This window comes from Girardinichthys multiradiatus, chromosome 12, assembly GCF_021462225.1.
Source record: "Girardinichthys multiradiatus isolate DD_20200921_A chromosome 12, DD_fGirMul_XY1, whole genome shotgun sequence".
Classification (NCBI taxonomy): Eukaryota; Metazoa; Chordata; class Actinopteri; order Cyprinodontiformes; family Goodeidae; genus Girardinichthys; species Girardinichthys multiradiatus.
In genome coordinates this window covers 19,162,793-19,183,215 of record NC_061805.1, presented here as the reverse complement: position 1 = coordinate 19,183,215, position 20,423 = coordinate 19,162,793, and the positions used below count along the sequence as shown (strand labels likewise).

Sequence of the window (20,423 nt, the reverse complement as noted above, 5' to 3'; positions counted from 1 at the left end):
TTATGCATACACTTCATTAAACATTAAACCATTGTTAAGTTTAGTGACTTCTCCTCCAAAGTGTCATCATAGTTCTGGTCCTCATCCAGAAGTTGGTAATCCTGGGACAACATTGTATCAAAACCTCCTCCAACCATCCTTAATATCATTGCTCTGATACAGGGAATGACACACAGAGTAAAAAAGGCAAACAACAATAACACAGCGATGACAGGGGTCATCAGGGATGTAGGTGCAGCAGGTTTCGTTCACGAGAGCGCAAACTCCCCCAACCGAGGCCGTCAGCAGGTCCAAAGCCATCCTGTTCTGCAACACCACCGTTCGAAGAGCTGTGACTTCTGTGGACAGTCCTGTAAGAGCTTTTGTGGTTGCATTAACAAACAGTCCCAGGCAATAATCTATAGTTTCTAATCTAAGCATGTTCTTTCCTACTCCCAACCATGGGAATAAACTTAGCAAAATCTTATTTCCTGTTGATCTATGCTTGAATTCCTCGTGAACATCTGATCCCCACACACTGTCATGTGGCTTCACACGGATGAGTTCCCTCTTACTCCTATTCAGGGAAGGTTGAACTGAAATGACATAAATGTGATCAGTGACATAAACAGGTGCATAAACACCACTCCAACTTGGAGGCAACTGCAAATAAATGGCAGTTCCACACATCCAGTGAAATCCATCTATTGCATAAATGCCCTTTAGATCATAGATTTTTCCCCTGGTCCAGCTTGGTGGGAAGGATAATAGTAAGTCGTGTTACACATGCGCATTAGAATAGTCCCCACTGGGATGGAACCGGTGCCTACGACACAATGAGAAAAATGGGAATCTGCAAGAAGCTCCACATCATTGGACACCGGAGTTGTAACATTAAACTGTTTAAACTCTGTAACATCACAGGTGTAAAATGTTACATTACCCATTACCACGCGGAAACAGGTACTGACACCAGAAACGCTGTTTTTGATAAAACACTCATCTCTTGGCGCTGGTACTGGTCTAGCTGTCAACCTGAGCTGGTTGGAAGAGATAGGAAGTTCAGTACATACATAACAACCAGAAATGTTTCTGGACTTGGTTACAATTTTTATATATTGGTGCAAGCTGTTTGTCTCAAACAAGTAATTTATATCTTGTATAAACATTCCATGGAAATCTTCATGTATCCACCTCTTTAATTTCTGGAGATAATGAAATTGTGGAAATGTCTGGCATATTATTAACACAATCAGGACACACATGATAAACAAAATTAAATGTTTCAACAACATCTTTCCTTTAGATTTACCTATCAGTCTCTCTCTCACCCCTAAGGGCTAGAGAAGCTCCTTGGTTTCTTCACTGACATTGAGACGAAGCCTCCTCTAGATGGCGACAACCCGTTTGTCGTCAGGCTTTATCATTTCCTAGTCTGTGGATAGGACTGACAGGCTCACCTGTTTACAGTGGGCTTTGTGTATCCAGGTAGCTCTCTCTTGGATTTTCACAACATTAGGAGTTGTCAATAACACTTGGAATGGACCCTCCCACTTTGGATCAGACCACGTTTTCTTCTTAATGGTCTGGAGGAAGACTGGGGAGAAGGAAATGCCAAAATGCCAGAAGTCCAGTGTCAAGTACCCACAGTCAGTGATGGTCTGGGGTGCCGTGTCAGCTGCTGGTGTTGGTCCACTGTGTTTTATCAAGGTCAGGGTCAATGCTGCTAGCTATCAGGAGATTTTGGAGCACTTCATGCTTCCATCTGCTGAAAAGCTTTATGGAGATGAAGATTTAATTTTTCAGCACGACCTGGCACCTGCTCACAGTGCCAAAACCACTGGTAAATGGTTTACTGACCATGGTATCACCGTGCTCAATTGGCCTGCCAACTCTCCTGACCTGAACCCCATAGAGAATCTGTGGGATATTGTGAAGAGAACATTGAGAGACTCAAGACCCAACATTCTGGATGAGCTAAAGGCCGCTATCGAAGCATCCTGGGCCTCCATAAGACCTCAGCAGTGCCACAGGCTGATTGCCTCCATGCCACGCCGCATTGAAGCAGTCATTTCTGCAAAAGGATTCCCGACCAAGTATTGAGTGCATAACTGTACATGATTATTTGAAGGTTGATGTTTTTTGTATTAAAAACACTTTTCTTTTATTGGTCGGATGAAATATGCTAATTTTGTGAGATAGGAATTTTGGGTTTTCATGAGCTGTATGCCAAAATCATCCGTATTAAGACAATAAAAGACCTGAAATATTTCAGTTAGTGTGCAATGAATCTAAAATATATGAATGTTAAATTTTCATCATGACATTATGGAAAATAATGAACTTTATCACAATATGCTAATATTTTGAGAAGGACCTGTATACTGTTGCACTTTGAGAGGATCTCAGATTATCCATGTATGCTGCTGCAATGTCTATCATCTCCTTGTTCTCATCAACTTCCCCTTTTCCTTCTTTAACAACATTCTGTTCTCCCTTATCCAGTAATTGTTGACTGGGTTGTCCAGTTGGACAGTGTCTAGCCCAATGACCATGCTGACCACATACCCAGCATACATAATCTCTTCCATATATATGATTATTAATCTGAGAATATTATTTCATATTTAATCAAATAATATTTCAGTCTGTTAAGGGCTGTCCTGTGAATACCAGCCCAGTAAGGCAATGGTATTAGGACAAAATAGAAAAGCGTGAGATGAGCTCTGACATTATTGAACAGCATAAACTCTGCACATATATGGAATGAATTCACACAATTTCTCAAAACACAAGAATTTATTAACAAAAATAAGTCAACTCAAAGTCAAACATATTTCAATCAACAAACTCTTTACCATGCTAAAACAATCCAACTAAACTACCAAGCAGAATGAAAGAATAGGGAAGACTAATGGGCTATGTACAATATAAACAAGTTGATTAAAGATGATTGAAAATCATGACCAAAAGAGTGATGCAACATTACCATACAATGTTTATATTTGAGAACCAAGGATTATCTTGAAGAATCTGGAAATGAAGTTAAGTTAGTCTTGGAACCAACTTAAGCAATAATCAGCAAACGTTTAGATGTAGGAAGCTGTGCTTTTATTTGGGTAGTGGCGTCACAGGAAGTCCGCAGTTACCCCGTTTCCTGGCTGTGCCGGAAGAAGGTTAATGCACTTTATTTTGAAAGTTCCAGAAAGGTCCGTACCGGAGTTTAATGTTGAAATCCATGGCTGTGGGTCCCAACAAGGCCATCCAGTTTAATTGCCTGTTTTCTCCACCTAGTATTTTTGCTACTGGGGAGCTGGTTATTAAATTTGGGGATCCCTCTCTCATAGTTTGTGAACTCGGAAAAACTGGTGGTGAATATGGTGGTGCCTCTTTAGTTATTTGTCCCACTGGCGTTGAGGGTTCAGGCACTATCACAGCTGCTGCAGCGGGCTGTGGCTGCCTGCTCCCCCCCCCCTTACTACACAAGTGTCATTATCTTCTTCTCTGGCAACTGATATATAAACCTCCTTGCTTTTTTTTATTTTTTTTTTTTATCGTTCCCTGCCTTTCTTTTATAAGCTTCAGCAAGCCAATTTTTTATTTTTTATGTTTGACTGGGTTTTTTCCTTTTCCTAAGTTTGTCTTTCTGTTGCAATCTCTGCACCAAATGGGTACAAGCAGGAACCGAAAGATGTCCTTTAAAATTATAATCTTTCTGACATTTTGCCAGATTTTTTACTGAATCTGGATCTTTTTACAGCATAAACTTTGCATCTCCTTCTAACGGGGGCTGCTTCCGGACGCAGTTCCCCATTTTAAGAGTTGTGTTTTTTATCTATTAAAAGCTATTATTAAGAACTGAGCTCTACTTCTATTAATTTATATTAGCGCTATTTATTTGATTCTTTGTGCTTTGTTATATATACTTTTATCCTATTTACTCTAGTCTATTATTATTCAGACTCCACTCTTTTTTTTATTTTATATTATATATATATAACTGTTAGGAATCAAAGCTAATAGAAATGTATTCCTCCGCATTCTGTAATTTAAAACACTGTGGAAGCATGTTCAGCACAGGTGGTAGTATAGTACTGTGTGTGTGAAAGATTTAATGAGATACAAAATATCAGCTGTAAATATAATCATTTTTGATCTGCAGCTATTGTTAGGTTTTATATCCAAGATGGACATATTGGATGCTGAAATCAGGGTTGGTCTGACATTTCCACTTGGAATTCAAACTTCTTGGGTCCTCTGTTATTTTTTCCCGACTAGGATATTTCAACTTATGAGTGAAAATGGAATGTATATTTGATATGAATATTTTTCTTCCTTCTTCTCTTCTACAGTATATACAAAGTATATAAAGTTTGTATATACTGGGTGGTACCAGTTATAAAAGCCTCTGATATATTATGGTATATATATATATATATATATATATATATTTATATATATATATATATGGTATGTACAGGGGTTGGACAATGAAACTGAAACACCTGGTTTTAGACCACAATAATTTATTAGTATGGTCTAGGGCCTCCTTTTGCGGCCAAAACAGCATCAATTCGTCGTGGGAATGACATATACAAGTCCTGCACAGTGGTCAGAGGGATTTTAAGCCATTCTTTTTGCTGAATAGTGGCCAGGTCACTACATGATACTGGTGGAGGAAAACGTTTCTTGACTCTCCTCCAAAACACCCCAAAGTGGCTCAATAATATTTAGATCTGGTGACTGTGCAGGCCATGAGAGATGTTCAACTTCACTTTCATGTTCATCAAACCAATCTTTCACCAGTCTTGCTGTGTGTATTGGTGGATTGTCAACCTGATACACGGCACCGCCTTCAGGATACAATGTTTGAACCACTGGATGGACATGGTCCTCAAGAATGGTTCAGTAGTCCTTGGCAGTGACGCGCCCATCTAGCACAAGTATTGGGCCAAGGGAATACCATGATATGGCAGCCAAAACCATCACTGATCCACCCCCATGCTTCACTCTGGGCATGCAACAGTCTGGGTGGTACGCTTCTTTGGGGCTTCTCCACACCGTAACTCTCCCGGATGTGGGGAAAACAGTAAAGGTGGACTCATCAGAGAACAATACATGTTTCACATTTTCCACAACCCAAGATCTGCGCTCCTTGCACCATTGAAACCGACGTTTGGCATTGGCATAAGTGACCAAAGGTTTGGCTGTAGCAGCCAGTTTTTTTGATACAATCCGGGTTAGCACCTGAACATCCCTTTCAGACAGCTTCCTCTTGCGTCCACAGTTAATCCTGTTGGATGTGGATCGTCCTTCTTGGTGGTATGCTTACATTACCCTGGATACCGTGGCTCTTGATACATCACAAAGACTTGCTGTCTTGGTCACAGATTTGCCAGCAAGACGTGCACCAACAATTTGTCCTCTTTTGAACTCTGGTATGTCACCCATAATGTTGTGTGCATTTCAATATTTTGAGCAAAACTGTGCTCTTACCCTGCTAATTGAACCTTCACACTCTGCTCTTACTGGTGCAATGTGCAATCAATGAAGACTGGCTACCAGGCTGGTCCAATTTAGACATGAAACCTCCCACAATAAAATGACAGGTGTTTCAGTTTCATTGTCCAACCCCTGTATAACACCCATTAGCAGCATTATGCTAACTTCAAGGATATCTAAAACCACGGGCTAAAAATACTTGAATATCTTCGTTCTAATAACCCTGCTCCTTTTAAATACAAAAATAAGTTTAGTTTCTATTATAGCTTCCGTTCAGAATATTGTATCAGTCATGAGAAGGTAAATCTCACTGAATGTTTGTATGAATGACTTTGGCCAACTGAAATAAAATAGGCCTACATGTGAAGCTGGAGTACTCCCTCATACCTCCAGAGGGCGAAAATGCTTTAAGACTAGATAACAGAGTGGCATGGTTTAAAAACAGGAAAAGGTGAAACAATGGCCTCCTCTATCTTGGTCAAAGTTTACTCTGCTGAACAACCTCAAGTGAGCCCTGAGAACTGCTGTAGGAACATACTTTAAGGATATCACTGGTGTGTATACACCTGTGTTTTTTATTTGGAACTAAGCACTTTAATTTAGATTCTATTCTATTCTCTGAGGTGAAAACATATATATTCTGGATAAATAGAAAATGTATTTTGCAGATATATTTTCAATCACATGGTATTTTGCAAGTCCTTAGGCGATATGTGTCATTTATCGAAACTGTAAGATTAAAAAAGAGAGCTGTATTGTCAGATGAAAAGCCACACATCACTTTTAACATAAACAATGAGTCGTTTTTAGAAGGTTACAGGATTGGTGCATCTTCGTCTGACACCCTGGTCGATGTATTTCAGTAAAGCATGACTGTTTGTGAGTTATTATTTTAGTTGGACAGAAAAAAAAAACTATCATCGTTTTCTTCAGCAACTCAATAGATAATTTCACCTTCAAGCGGTTTGCCATTAAAATTTAATAGTCCAGAGTGGCCAAAGCCGGTCTTTTTCCAGCCACTGTGTGGGTTGGAAAGCCCACTGTAGCTTTCTCTTATTCAGATTTGTAAATGCTGCTAAGACATCTCCTGCATTGGGCTTGGATTTAAGTCTATTGATTCATATCATTGCCGACACATTATCAAACTTTCTTTTTAATCAAGCCACACACGAGGAAAAAAATATTTAAATTAAATCAGCTCTAAATAAATAGCTAAAATTGATGAACATAAAGGTCTTCATGAAGAGCTACTGTTAATGCCTGTATTTTACTAATTATCACCATTTTGTTATAGAATTAATGCAGAACACCTAAATAGGGTTTGTCTCAATAATTCTCTACTCAAGCAAAAGTATTAAGATAATACTTTTGCTTAAGAATAATGTAGATAAAAAAAACAAAAACACAATAAGCTCAAAAAAGAACTAAAGCTATTATAAGATCAGCTTATTTTCTTTTTTTCATGAGACTAACATTTACATGTTAGCTTTAAACAAATTAGGGAGGTTAAAATCTCTATATATAAACATTTTAAACTGATGTATTTTCTATCTATTGGCAGCACAACAGTTGGCAGCACTGTTGCCTTGCTGTAAAGAAGGTCCTGGGTTCGACCTCCTGCCAGGGGTCTTTCTGCATGGAGTTTGCATGTTCTCCCAGTGCATGCGTGGGTTCTCTCTGTGTATTCCAGCTTTCTCCCACAGTCCAAAAACATTAATGTTAGGTTAACTGCTCTCTCTAAATTGCCCTTATGTGGATGCATGGTTGTTTACCCAGTGTGTCTCTGTGTTGCCCTGCAATGGACTGTCGACAAGTCTAGGATGTACCCTGCTTCTCGCCCGTAGGGTCTCCCATGTTTAACAGGCTCTAGGTGACGGGTCAGACAAAGAGTGGTTCAAGACACCTTCACGAGGACTACTAAATTGAGCCACGTGACGTCGCCCTGTATGGCGGAGCCGGGGTCCCACCCTGGAGCCAGGCGTGGGGTCCGGACTCGGAGAGCACCTGGTGGCCAGGTTGCTCCTCGCGGGACCCGGCCAAGCCCGAACGAGAGACGCGAGGCCATCCCCCAGTGGGCCCATCACCTGCAGGGGGAACCGTGAGGGACCGGTGGAAAGAGGATTGGGCAGCAGACGAAGGTGGAGATCTCGGCGGCCCGATCCCAGGATGCTTAGGCTGGCTCTAGGGATGTGGAATGTCACCTCGCTGGGGGGGGAAGGAGCCTGAGCTTGTGCAGGAGGTCGTGAGATAGCAACTAGAAATAGTCGGGCTCGCCTCCTCACAAAGCGTGGGCTCTGGAACCCATCTCCTCGAGAGGGGCTGGACTCTCTTCTACTCTGGAGTGGCCCACAGGGAGAGGCGGCGGACTGGGATGGGTTTGCTTGTTGCCCCCCAGCTCAGCAGTCTCATGTTGGGGTTTACCCCAGTGGATTAGAGGGTTGCATCCCTGTGCCTTCGGGTTGGGGACAGGTCTCTGACTGTCGTTTCGGCCTACGGGCCGAGAGGTAGTGCCGAGTACCCGGCCTTCTTGGCATCCCTGTCGGGGGTGCTGGATAGTGCCCCTTCCGGGGACTCAATTGTTCTGCTGGGAGACTTCAACACCCACGTGGGAAACGACAGTGACACCTGGAGAGGCGTGATTGGGAGAAATGGCTTCCCTGATCTGAATCTGAGTGGTGTTTTGTTATTGGACTTCTGTGCTAGTCACGGATTGTCCATAACGAACACCATGTTCAAGCATAAGGGTGTCCATCAGTGCACTTGGCACCAGGACACCCAAGGCAGGAGGTCAATGATCGACGTTGTCGTCGTATCATAAGAATTTTGGCTGCATGTTTTGGACAGTCGAGTGAAGAAAGGGGCTGTGCTATCCACTGATCACCACCTGGTGGTGAGTTGGATCTGCTGGAAGGGGAGAAAGCCGGACAGACTTGGCAGGCCCAAGCGCATAGTGGGGGCCTGCTGGGAACATCTGGCGGAGCCCTCGGCCAGGGATGTATTCAACTCCCACCTCTAAGAGAACTTTGACCAGATTTCGGGGGATGTTGGAGACAGAGTCCGAGTGGACCATGTTCTCCACATCTACTGTCGATGCTGCTGCCCGTAGCTGCGGCCGTAAGGTCTGCGGTGCCTGTCACGGCGGCAATCCCCTAAGCCGGTGCTGGACACCGGCAGTAAGGGACGCTGTCAAGCTAAAGAAGGAGTCCTATCGGCTGTGGTTGGCTTGTGGGACTCCTGAGGCGGCTGGCGGGTACCGTGAGGCCAAGCGTGCCGCAGCCCGGGCTGTGGCAGAGGCAAAAACTCGGGCCTGGGAGGAATTTGGTGAGGCCATGGAGAAGGACTACCAGTTGGCCTCAAAGCGATTCTGGCAAACTGTCCGGCGCCTCAGGAGGGGGAAGCAGTGCTTCGCCACCTCCGTTTACAGTGGGGGTGGGAGGCTGCTGACCTCGACTGGGGACATTATCGGGCGGTTGAAGGAGTACTTCGAGGATCTCCTCAATCCTGCCATCATGTATCCCCTGGTGGAAACAGAGACTGGGGACTCGGGGTTGGACTCTTTCATCACCCAGGCTGAAGTCACCGAGGTGGTTAAAAAGCTCCGCGATGGCAAGGCTTCAGGGGTGGATGAGATCCACCCTGAGTCCGCATTGCCGGCACCAAGTCAGACCTGTTCCCGGTGCATGTTGGACTCCGGCAGGGCTGCCCTTTGTCACCAGTCCTGTTCATAACTTTTATGGACAGGATTTCTAGGCGCAGCCAAGGGCCGGAGGGGGTCTGGTTTGGGGACCAGAGGATATCGTCTCTTCTTTTCGCAGATGACGTGGTCCTGCTGGCCCCCTCTAGCCAAGACCTACAGCATGCGCTGGGGCGGTTTGCAGCCAGGTGTGAAGCGGCTGGGATGAAGATCAGCTCCTCCAAGTCCGAGGCCATGGTTCTCGACCGGAAAAGGGTGGCTTGTCCTCTTCAGGTTGGAGGGGAGTTCCTGCCTCAAGTGGAGGAGTTTAAGTATCTCGGGGTCTTGTTCACGAAGTTAACAGTCTTACTGTTAAAAACGTCAATAGAAAACGTAGTAAGTGTTAAACGTATATTTGGGAGTGAAATGTATGGCTAGATACATTTGTAAAAAGGAAAAATCTCTAATTTACTTCACAATGTTTTTATGGGATCAAATTTCCACAATGACTCTCAATCAGAAAAACAAAAACAAAAATGTTGGGTTTACACACCAGTCTCAGAGTTTATTATTTTAAATAGACATACTTTCCCCCCTCATGTTAAATACCCCACTTTCCTTGCTTCCCTCCCTCTCAATTCTTTTTCATTTTTTACCCTTCCAAACAAAAAGCTTGACCACGCTGAAAACACGCTTTATTTTGTGCAGCATATTGCTCATTAAGACATTTTTGAAAACTTAAATTAAAAATACTACAGCTTGTGTTTTTTTAAGTTTGCATGTTTATGTAATTGGGTTTTCTCATCAGAAACTAGTAATAAAAAATGCTCCACCCCATGATATCCCTTCAAAAATTAAATACTTATCCTTGTCCAAAATTTACATATCCATTTTATTTATTTGTTATTGTTCATCTAAACTTGGCCACACTATCGTGCAGAAGAAACAGTGCCTCCTATAGTCACAGAATGCAATGTTTGCAATGTATACTGCATTGTACATAAAAGAAAAGCACAGGTCAATTTGATATTCACCTTTGCCAGCGATTTTGTTTATAATTTTAAATGTGAAAAAGAACATCAAACCAAATTTATATTTGTTTCTTAAACATTTTGACTACAAAAAAGTAAAACTGGTTTGCATTTCAATTTAATACTTTATATTTATGGGTAATTAACATTTTGTTTTGTTTTTCATTACTCAGTTCTGATGAGTATATCCAATCACCAAAACATGCCAATAATGCTTCCCCTAAATATCTGCGCTAACATCCAAATGTTCTCAACACAATCTAAGAAAAATAAAAGAAAACACCACAATGTCCCTCAGTCTGGCTACATATAAGAAATTGATTCCTTTTTCTAAATGACAGTGTGTACACAGTGTTCTGTACCTTAACAAGGTTAAACAGCAAAAGAGGATGTATTTTGAGTTTTCTAAAGAAATCCTGAGTTTGAACAAATGAATTCAATGGTTTTTTTTATCAATTTAAACATCAGTTAAAGTGAGCAGTCTCTATTACTTCACTAGTGTTTGTCTCTCTATCATCAGAGAGGTGTAAAAGTGCTTCACACCCAACAGTTACAGACGTGTTTATCATTTAGGGCCTTTTTTCATTTCCAATCTAAAGTTGCAGAACTACAATTGTTGGTCCAATGAGGCAGCTGATGTTGCAGGCAGAATGAAGGACAGTGTGAAACAGCAATAAAGGAAAATTCAGGCGTTTAAGTCACAAGGCATGCATGTTAACACTCGAGTTGCCACCAAAAGCTTTTAGTCTGTGATATGCACTAGTCCATTTTGGTGTGTGTCAGAATCTGTGCATTCCTTTCGTCGTACAGATGAAGGCAATGAAAATGTCCTGCTTTTGCTTGTATGCTTGCTCTTCAGTCCCTGCGCTGACTTTCAATGTTTTTCATATTTTCAAGTGACTAGATGACAAGAAGATCTGCCATGTTTATTTTTTGCGACATTTTGAAACTGTCTCTAAATTTAAAGTATATCACAGGAAAAAACGAGGGACTTTTCCAAAGAGCAACACTGTATGTGTCTAAGTGTGCTTGAGGAGCACTTCCTCCAGTCTTCATCAAGTTTTGTGTCCATCATTCTTGCAGTCAGTCATTTTTAAGGAAACAACAGAAGAGCTCTGTTTTTAAAATTAGGGAAACTGCAAAGGGTCAGGCTGGGGATCACATACGGGGAGAGTATTTAGGGTTTCTTGGCACCTCGGTGAAAGATTTCAGCTCATACGGGATCCCTGTATCTACTTCAATGGATTTACGGGAAAATAGCAGCCGGATATCGTTGTGCAAGTAAATTTTTCCAGATTTGGAGCTCTGGAATCTGAAAAGTAAGGGACAAAAAAGAGAAATAGCATGTTAGTTGAATACTTTGTTAAAAAAGTATTGCAACTGGCTGTCAATATTTCTTTTTAAAATATCTGATCATACACTGCATCTCTGGAATAACTTGTAGCAGGTCATAGAGCACAATTTAAGGGTGTAAAAAAAAGAACCGTGCCTGAGATGTATCAAGTAGCAAAGAATCCTCTTTCTGTCGAGCACTGCACCTCCTGGAGATGCCTCATCTTTTTCCTCAGTACCCTCCTCCACTGGCACCAGAAAGATACGGTGACGCAGGAAGGTCATGTGATTGACTGGCATGTCTCCAAAGTTGTAAGTCACCAGGAACATCTTCACCACAGTTTTGTTGGGATTAAATAAGGTCTGAGGAGATGCACAACACAAGAGTTCATGCTTCAAAAATGGGAGAATTAACGGTTCTGTTTAAACAATGAACTATTGTTTTTTTCCTTACTGAAAAAAAAACATTTAGCCCATGAAAAATAAACCTGTTTAGTAGGTAAATGCTGAAGCAGTGCAGAAAAAGTATTTCAAAGGTAAAGAGCTGTTTACTTTTTTCATAGGACATACTCACCACTTGAATGGTCCCTGCTTTGGGTATGCTGTATCCTTTTTTTCCAAGAGGCTCGAGTGATATCACACCCTGTTAGAGAAAGGAACATATGTGCAAAAAAACCTCAATGACAAACCATAATAAAAAAATCTCAAATTCCTGTGCATTTTAGTAGCTCCAGACTTCCACAAGAGAATATAACCAGATATGGGAAGGTTAGTCAGACTTATGCGTATAGAGGCCAATCCATGAACACCCCAATAAACATACAAGAAAAACAAAATCCACAATATTTGCATCAAGGCACAGTAAAAAGTGCAAATAGATGGTCTTATTCTAAAATGAAACTAAATAAAACATTTTATACTAAATAAATCACAAATGGTAAACCCCATTTCTAAAATCAGAAAAGCCTTCCTGTTACCTGCTTTAAGCCTCGCTCTCCCAGCACCAAAATTATCTGCATCTCTCAGCAGGTTTTTAGGAAAATACAGATGGTTTTAAATATCTGTGACATCTCTTTGTTTTTTCATCTCCAGTTTTCAATCCCTCGCTGATATTGAAAATGTAAGGGTAAACTCAAATCTCTGTTCTAACCACGCTAATCGCTAATATAAGATGCTTAAGAGAATCTGGACTCCATAATTATTTTTTCTTAGGTTTATATCTTATATTTCTTTTACAGAGAAATCTGAATCCACCAAAACCTGTACTAGCATGACAATGTTTTACAAAAACCAGAGCTCGGAAATCAGCCACCAAACTCTGTTTGGTGCATCTCTAGCCTTTAGTGAAAAATATGTTTGTGAAAGCAAAAACAAAGAATCTATTTTGTTTTTAACGTCTAGGTCTAAATAAAATCACGTGACGTCGCCCGGTATGGCGGAGCCGGGGTCCCACCCTGGAGCTCAATAACCACAGTACCAATCTGCTGTGCTTTAGGTGGTTGTTTTAATCTCTGGATTCAGAGAGGATACGGTTTGGGCAGGTAAACAACCACAGATGCACACAGACTAACCAGGAAGGGTGAGGGTGCGCTATGCTCCGAAATGTCGTAGTACGTGACCTGCACAGGCAGCGTGACGTGCTGCGGGCAGTAGGAGCCACTGGCACCGATCTCTGCTGTGAAGCCTTCAATCTGCCCAGATGGGGAGAATCTTCCCTTCAATATGGACTCCTGCAGTACAAATAAAAGGAGAAGAGGGCTTTAGTCCTAAAAATCTTAAAAATCATCACCTTTACGTATATGAAGGGTGTGTTAGCTACAGTTATTACTGATGCAGTTGTAGCTAGTGATTACTCTAAATTTATCCTATTTAAACCCCAAGAAATATCTAACACCAGATAGGAATATTAATCTATTAGCCAGCACCTAAAAGTGATTTCATAGCAAGATCAATTTACTGAATGTCATTTTTATCCAAATATTGTTTTCCTTATTGTTTTATTTTAGAAGCGGCTCCACATTAAGCAATTAATGTTTTTAAGAACATGATCTGCCTTTACTGCAATTTCTGTAACATGGTCAATAAATTAGCACTGTGTAATATTAGAAAACAGAAACTCAAAATGAAAAAATTTCATACTTTAATAATTGTAAAAAAACAAGTGTTTTTTATCATTATATGCAGTGTTTCAATATAAAATCCTTAAATTTAGGGGTTTATATCATATTTTCACTTTAGAATGAAGGAATGCGTATCCCCATTGAAATATCTAGCTTTATAGATTAAGCTGTGATTCAAATAACTGCTAAATAGTGCAGGATGTACAGTATAGCTCTTTCCATAATTACTGGCACCCGTAGGAAAGAAAAATAATTTACTGGAGACTTAAGGACCCGGGATGCCTCTCCTTGCTGTGTGAGGTAGCAAAATAAATATGGGTCCTTGTCCAGCCTCATGTGTCACAGTTCCAGTTGTTTTAAACTCTTAATTATTGTTCTGACTGACAAATTTAGGCAACAAGCCATTTTCTTTTTGCCGTTTCCTTACTTAAAAAGTCAACACATATCTAAGTTGCCTAAACAGCACTATATCTTGTCTTGCCTATTTTGAAGAGTGGCTAAGAGAAAGTTAAATCCGTGGTACGTCATATTTATACCACAAGAAAGCAATACGTAATTAATTATTAATTAAATGTTCTAAGACTCTCTGATCCCTTTAAACAGTAAACGGAAAAATAAAAATGACTGATTACTTTCATTTTGTGGATTAGTTAGGGAGCACCTGACTGTGACATTTCTGGTTTTATTAAAAAGTAATCATTTCTTAATGTGGAATTTTTTCTCTCCACTGAATAAATTTACTCCAATTAAATGTTGGATTTTTCTAAATATTTACATTTGAGATCACACTGCTGCAAGAAAACATGATTATCTGAAGGTAAGTACACACTTTTGCCAGGGGTGTCAGTAATTGTGAAGGGTGCTCATTTTCTATTCTATGCAATACAAATAAATTCAGACCCATGAACTCCGGATTCTGACTTCCCTGAGGGATTCCCTTGAAAATGAAGGGGCCACGACTGTGTTATTTGATGAAAAGCCATAACTCTTAATACACAAAAAAACCTGTTCGTTTCTTAGTTTTTGACTCTGACAAAGTTACATTAACCTATATCGTGATATTGATCTATTAAATAATCTAATAACTAACCAATCTGAGGCCACGTAGAGTATCTCACTGAAGGAATTTTGAATAATTAATATCAGAGTCCCTGATGAATCAGATACCAGTTTTTCTGTGATTTATGTCAGATGCAGCCTAGCAGGCTTATTTTTGTTGGGCACAGATTGCAAAACTGGATTATATAGTATTCACATTATTTTATTAATCTAAAAAACATGGGCTTTCCCCTCACATTCTAAGCATTTTTCACCCTTTATAAAGAGGTTAACAGTAGTAAAAAAGATTGTCTTGGTTGCTGTGGCGCCCACTCTGTCTGTGGCATTTGAGCTGCTCTGTGTGCCATGCTAAAGCATCTCCAGACAGCTGTCAGTGTGGGAGGAGCTGGGCAGAGTGCAGCTAAAACACAAATTATTCAGTTTTACAACGTTCAAAGTAAAGCGTTAAGTTTATGAAGCAGGAGAAAGGCTTCTGTAAGTTTTGTCCACACACAAATAACTTGAAATGCAATCCATTATTTTGAGGCATTTTAAAGCTATTGAGTTTCTCTAAAACATACACAGTATTGATTTTAATAACCTTAAGGTAGTACCGGACTGGGACCATGTATCAGCATATGCTTAATCTTAAATCAGTTTGAAAAGAATCAGGAATGAGGCAATCCTGATGAGTGAATTCATACAACTAGAAATGCTTCTCTTGTACTTGCTAATCCTTGATATAAAAAAAATTCTACCTTGGATAAAGAAAGAGTTTGCCTTTTATTAAGTCATAAAATTAATGTTAAACCTGAGTACCTCAAAGTTGCCGAGCAGCGATCTACTGATGGAAGACGAGGGCCAACGTGTGGCTCGGCCAGTGTCGGTCTGCCTGCTGCTGCGCAGCTGGCGACTGGATATGGCCACAAACACACAAAAAACACCAGTGGTTAGTGGCTGAGATTACAATAATCTTGCCTTAACCAATATGTCACACTCCTGTGAGTGTGTCTGCATACTGAAGGCCAGACAGGAAAGCCTTTAATTTAGAGCAAGAGGAAGCATACGTTAACCTCCCAACCCAACTCCCTCTGTAGATTTGACTAAAATGTGCAAACCCTCACTAAATCATGCATTCACTTCCACTAATACATAGAAAATATGTAACTATTCTAATGTCCTTACCACATTTCTGTAGTTTTTCTATTTACTTGAATATAAATGCTGTAATTAGAGGCCTAAATAAATGATAGATGACTCACCTTTTTAAGCGCAACCCAGTCTTTAGTTGTCTCCCAGATCTGGTGCAGTCTACGGCAATCTGAAAAAACACACACAAAAAAGGGAAATAATTATTTGTTTTTGTCTGAATATATCTCGATTAGTCACTTAGCATGCATTAGAATCAAAATAAAATATTGAATTGCATGAGATGTTCTCATCAGAACCTGTTTCTGTTTTCCTTTTAGAACAATGGTATTTGTAAGGTTGTGTATTTCAGTTGTACTTTTACTTACTGAGCACTGACTATAAGATGCAGGAATATTGTCCATTTCCAGGCTTGTGTTTAGAGTAAACGCCGTCCATTGGTCAGATGACCCGTCGCCAGCAAAACTCACACCCCCTTCTGGATCTTTGCTCACAACAAATTTCTCACTCATAGTTAAGATATTCATAATTTAACCACCTTTAAAACCTTTGTCAGCTTTTTGGCTCATCGTCACATACAATTAAATCTACCATAGGCATTATTTAATAATCCTGTGTCTGCTACCCTTTATTTACTGAAACATCAGCTTCGTTTAGCTTCGTCACTGTTCTTTAACTAATTCTGCTTTGCTGCAGTTGTCTTGTGCACATGTCCTTTCCTCCTTTTTTTAAGTGTGTTTTAGTTAGATATCTATTCCTCTGCTTTTCATTCCTCCCTCATATGCTGAGCACTTTCTGAAACACAACCACATAACCCTGTTAGGACAGTCCCCATAAATACTGACTGAAATAGCTCTTTCTGGCCTCCCTGAGTTAAAAAATGTCCAGTTCACTTCCAGAAAGATTTTAAGCAAAATGCATCTATACATGCAGCTGTGTGTATACTCATACATCAGCATGAGGGACACCCCACAATCATGTTAGGGAACAATAGCCGTTCCATCAATGGGTTTTTTTCTGGAGCGGCTCTGCTCTGTTCCAGCATGCAGTGATGATGAGCCAGCCGTCACTTCATGCTTTAACGTTTTACTTGTCCTCGTGATTTCTGTTTTTTTTTATTGACGGCCCACCATCCTTCCCAGCATCTTTCCCTGGAATAACAGGGCCAGCAGTTGTTCTTGCTCTTCAGTTCATGCCAAGTTGTCATAATTTTATACCTTTAAACATTTCACACATTTGCATTTCCCGTGGTTTTACAGTTAAAACTTGTTTTGTTTCCCTAAAGGACAAAAACATCCAGTCAGAGTTTTTGAAGAATAAGATTCAACGAGGTAATGCAATAAAAATAAGCTGGAAAGATTTCCAACAATAAAAAAAACAAAACCATGGAAATTCAGTGTTTTTCAAATAGTGGTAATCTTAACTCCCTAAGTCAAGAGTCATTCTAAAACGTCCTTCTGTCTTCTGTTCTGTCTTCTATTGGCCGAATAGAGACACAGGATGAGCACTGTGTGTGTGTGTGTGTGTGTGTTTGTAAGTCCTAACCTTAGGTCGGTCTCGTATACATGGCAGCAGGTGGTTCCAGTATGGCGCAGCTTTAGCATCAGTGCTGCGACATGAGACCATACCCACTCCTGAAGTTAGCAAAGACAGCCTGCTTCTTTTAGATGTAGAAGGTCCCTCATCTTCAGAGCACGAGTCTGCTGTATCGCTTGGGGAGAGCAGTCTCTTTTTGGCCGGCCAGTGGCCTCCAGAGAATAGACGAAGTCCATTACTGCTTGGAGTTTTCTCCCAGGAAGCCAGACCATTTGACGAAGTGGCCTGTTGGGTAGCACTTCGCTCAGGTGGAGAGGATTCAAGACCAATGTCCCATTCAGTAGCTTCCCCTGGTTCCTGCATCTCTGTATGGTGTGGAGGGGAGAAAGGACCAGGTGGACTTGTGGGGCTGGCAGGATTAGGAGTTTCATATGTAGACATTTCATATAAGAGGGGGCTGAGCTGGCCTCCAGATGAGCCATTATTACAGCCATCATGTCCAGGGCCACCTAACAAGTGGGCTGGTGTGCGGACCCCATTAGTTGTTTCTGTCCTTGCTGAGTTTCCGTTGGAGTGTCCCTGGTCACAGATATGCCCATGTGGGTCGCACATTGGGGGCGATTTGGGCACGAGTGGAACAAATGCATCAGGAATGGGTCTATCGTGATTGTGCTGAGCTGGACGCCGGGAGGGAGTTTGGCTTGGGGAGAGCGGTGGTGACCTAGGTGACAGTCCACCTTCACAGTCTCTACGCTCCAAATGCATGCAAGAGTATGGAGGAACAGGCCCGCCATTCCCAGTTACAGACCCATTCCCATTGGCTTCACCAAGGGCAGACTCACATATTACACCTCCTTCCATAACCTCATTGTCTGATGTGTCTTCCAGGTGCGAACGCTTGTGAGTCAGCTGAGGGTCTTCCAACCCTCTTTTGCAACCAGCCCGAAATGGTCTTTGATGGGCTTCAGAGTGGGATCCAGTGGAGGCAGAAAATCCTCCCATCTGAGAGAAAATGGAGAGCTGGTAAACCTTTTGCAGCCGCAACTCTTCTTGGCCAAAGCGCCTGGGCGGCCCTGCTCTAAGGCCAGGATCTAGTCCCACTGTTGGGGTTGCAGATGGCGGCAGGTCCCCCTCCTGTGCTGGAAGCTCTAGTTGAGCCTTTTTCTGGGCCAACTCCACGTGAATGTGCCGCATGATTCTGCTGCTGCAAGAGTCTTGACTTTTGAGGAACAAGGTCAAGTCGGTCCTCAAAAATACCAGGAGGCAGACCCAGATGTTCCACGGAAAAGGCGATGTCCTAAAGGTATGACTATGATGACATCAAAGTGTGTGAAACAAGATGAGCCACACACCACCTGGGAGGAACAGAATCCAGTATTACTACATGGTTTATGAAAGTCATACTAGCAAAGAGTAGGAATGGTGGAATATTTCATTATCAGTCTCTTACAAATGAAGAACAGGAAGGTATTCAGCTGACATGCACCAACAAATTGGCTGGTGACTGTAATCTGCCCATTTTATAACCTGATTGGCTGTAACCGGTGACCTTCAAGCCATAAGTTTAAAAGGCAGATCTTTTTACAGTCAACAAACGCATCGTACTACATGCCACTAGGTCGCCATGACAACAATATTTGGTTTGGAGGCTATTTTTGATGGAAGAAAACTCAATGTTAGCTAGTAATGTGTTCAAAATTAAATCAGAGTAAGTACAGAGATGTAAAAGAAACCAAGTTAAGAAGTGCCTTTGGTTCATTCAGGCTGCGAGAGAGAGCAAACGTTGAGTTGCTAACAGTAGACTAAATGGAGTGCAGCATAACTGCTCTGTTTAATCCTTTTGAGCATTTAACCTTGGTCATGGAACATCCTGAATTTGGAAATAGTGGCAGCCTTTTGGAAAATCTCCATATGAAAGTGAGGAGCTACATTCTCTAGAATATTGCCCCAAAGACTGATGTCTTTTGTAATTCTAGATGTGCTAACAGTTTAAACTTCTATTGCAAAATACTAAAACCAGTCTAAAATGTAAACTCCATGATCATTTTATTTTAAGACAATAGTAAAACCCTTTTTTCCAGCAACTGCTTTCTCACATGCCATCTACTTTTAGTATCCCTTAGTCATCGCTCACAGCATGAATGCTAAAATTAAATATTTTCCATCTTTGCTGTTCCTATATTGTTTTTTAGCGTTTAGGAAGAAAGCGGAATCAGCTAAAATCAAGGCAAAGTTTTAGAAAACAATTGGCTACAGAATTTTGATTGGTGAATTTTGATTATTCCGCCTTTTTAAACAAAGATTTTATTACAAAACTGAACTATAATTTCAGATTTTTGAATTCAGAAAATTTACATTTTGTGCTGTATAATTTATTTCTTTGGAAAATGTTCTATCAATAGAAGAGCATAACACAGCATGACTGCTACTAACAAGCACCACAAGTAAAATAAACAAGAAAACATTAAATGTGTTCACACTTTAAGAGCATGAATAATCCCTCTCCTTGCCCATTCATCTAAAGTTGGATAAGAAAAGGGGATTTATACATTTTCTTGAAGATAGAATTAAAAACACATTTTAACTGCAGCCTTACTGCAACAGCAAATGATGGCCTGTGATGGTTGGTTCTTAATCATTATAAACCTGTGTTTAAACCGTGGCTTGAAACAACTGTAGGGTTCTATAGATGTTGTAATAAAATAAAGCTTAAAATGATTACTTTTAGTTTATTTAACAGTATTTATCACTCACACTGATAAAAGCAGAACTCTAGCTGTAGGTGATGTATGCATTTCTTTCACCAGGTGAATTCCCAGTGTTATTTTAATATTGGTAGAGGGGTTCACAAAGTCAACAGTTCATTTTATGTAGTGAGCTGCCCAGTTTCGGACTAGAGGCTTTAAACCTTCCTCTTTCATAAAGTGTTATTATTAGGCTCAAGTTGTTCTGAGCTATCTTTATAGTTATGCTGCTGCAAGCTCGGCTGCTGGAAGACTCACTCACCACTTTTCTCTATGGTCCCATTTTCTACTGCAACTCTTTATTCACAGAACATTTGCA

The 20,423-nt window shown here is 40.9% G+C and overlaps 1 protein-coding gene across 3 annotated transcripts in view; it reads right to left on the bottom strand.

The window, feature by feature from the left end:
- Positions 1–9,693: 9,693 nt before the first annotated feature.
- Positions 9,694–20,423, bottom strand: part of LOC124878077 (protein FAM214B) — a 45,958-nt gene continuing 35,228 nt past the window's right edge. For all 3 annotated transcript variants that reach the window (XM_047381846.1, XM_047381848.1, XM_047381847.1), the window contains 7 exons: positions 17,370–18,715; positions 15,938–15,996; positions 15,495–15,588; positions 13,089–13,247; positions 12,092–12,160; positions 11,675–11,880; positions 9,694–11,497 (listed from right to left, as the gene is read on the bottom strand). In XM_047381846.1, coding sequence (XP_047237802.1) covers positions 11,344–11,497; positions 11,675–11,880; positions 12,092–12,160; positions 13,089–13,247; positions 15,495–15,588; positions 15,938–15,996; positions 17,370–18,554 — 1,926 coding nt within the window. In that variant the 5' untranslated portion in view covers positions 18,555–18,715 and the 3' untranslated portion in view covers positions 9,694–11,343. The remainder of the gene's footprint in view (positions 11,498–11,674; positions 11,881–12,091; positions 12,161–13,088; positions 13,248–15,494; positions 15,589–15,937; positions 15,997–17,369; positions 18,716–20,423) is intronic.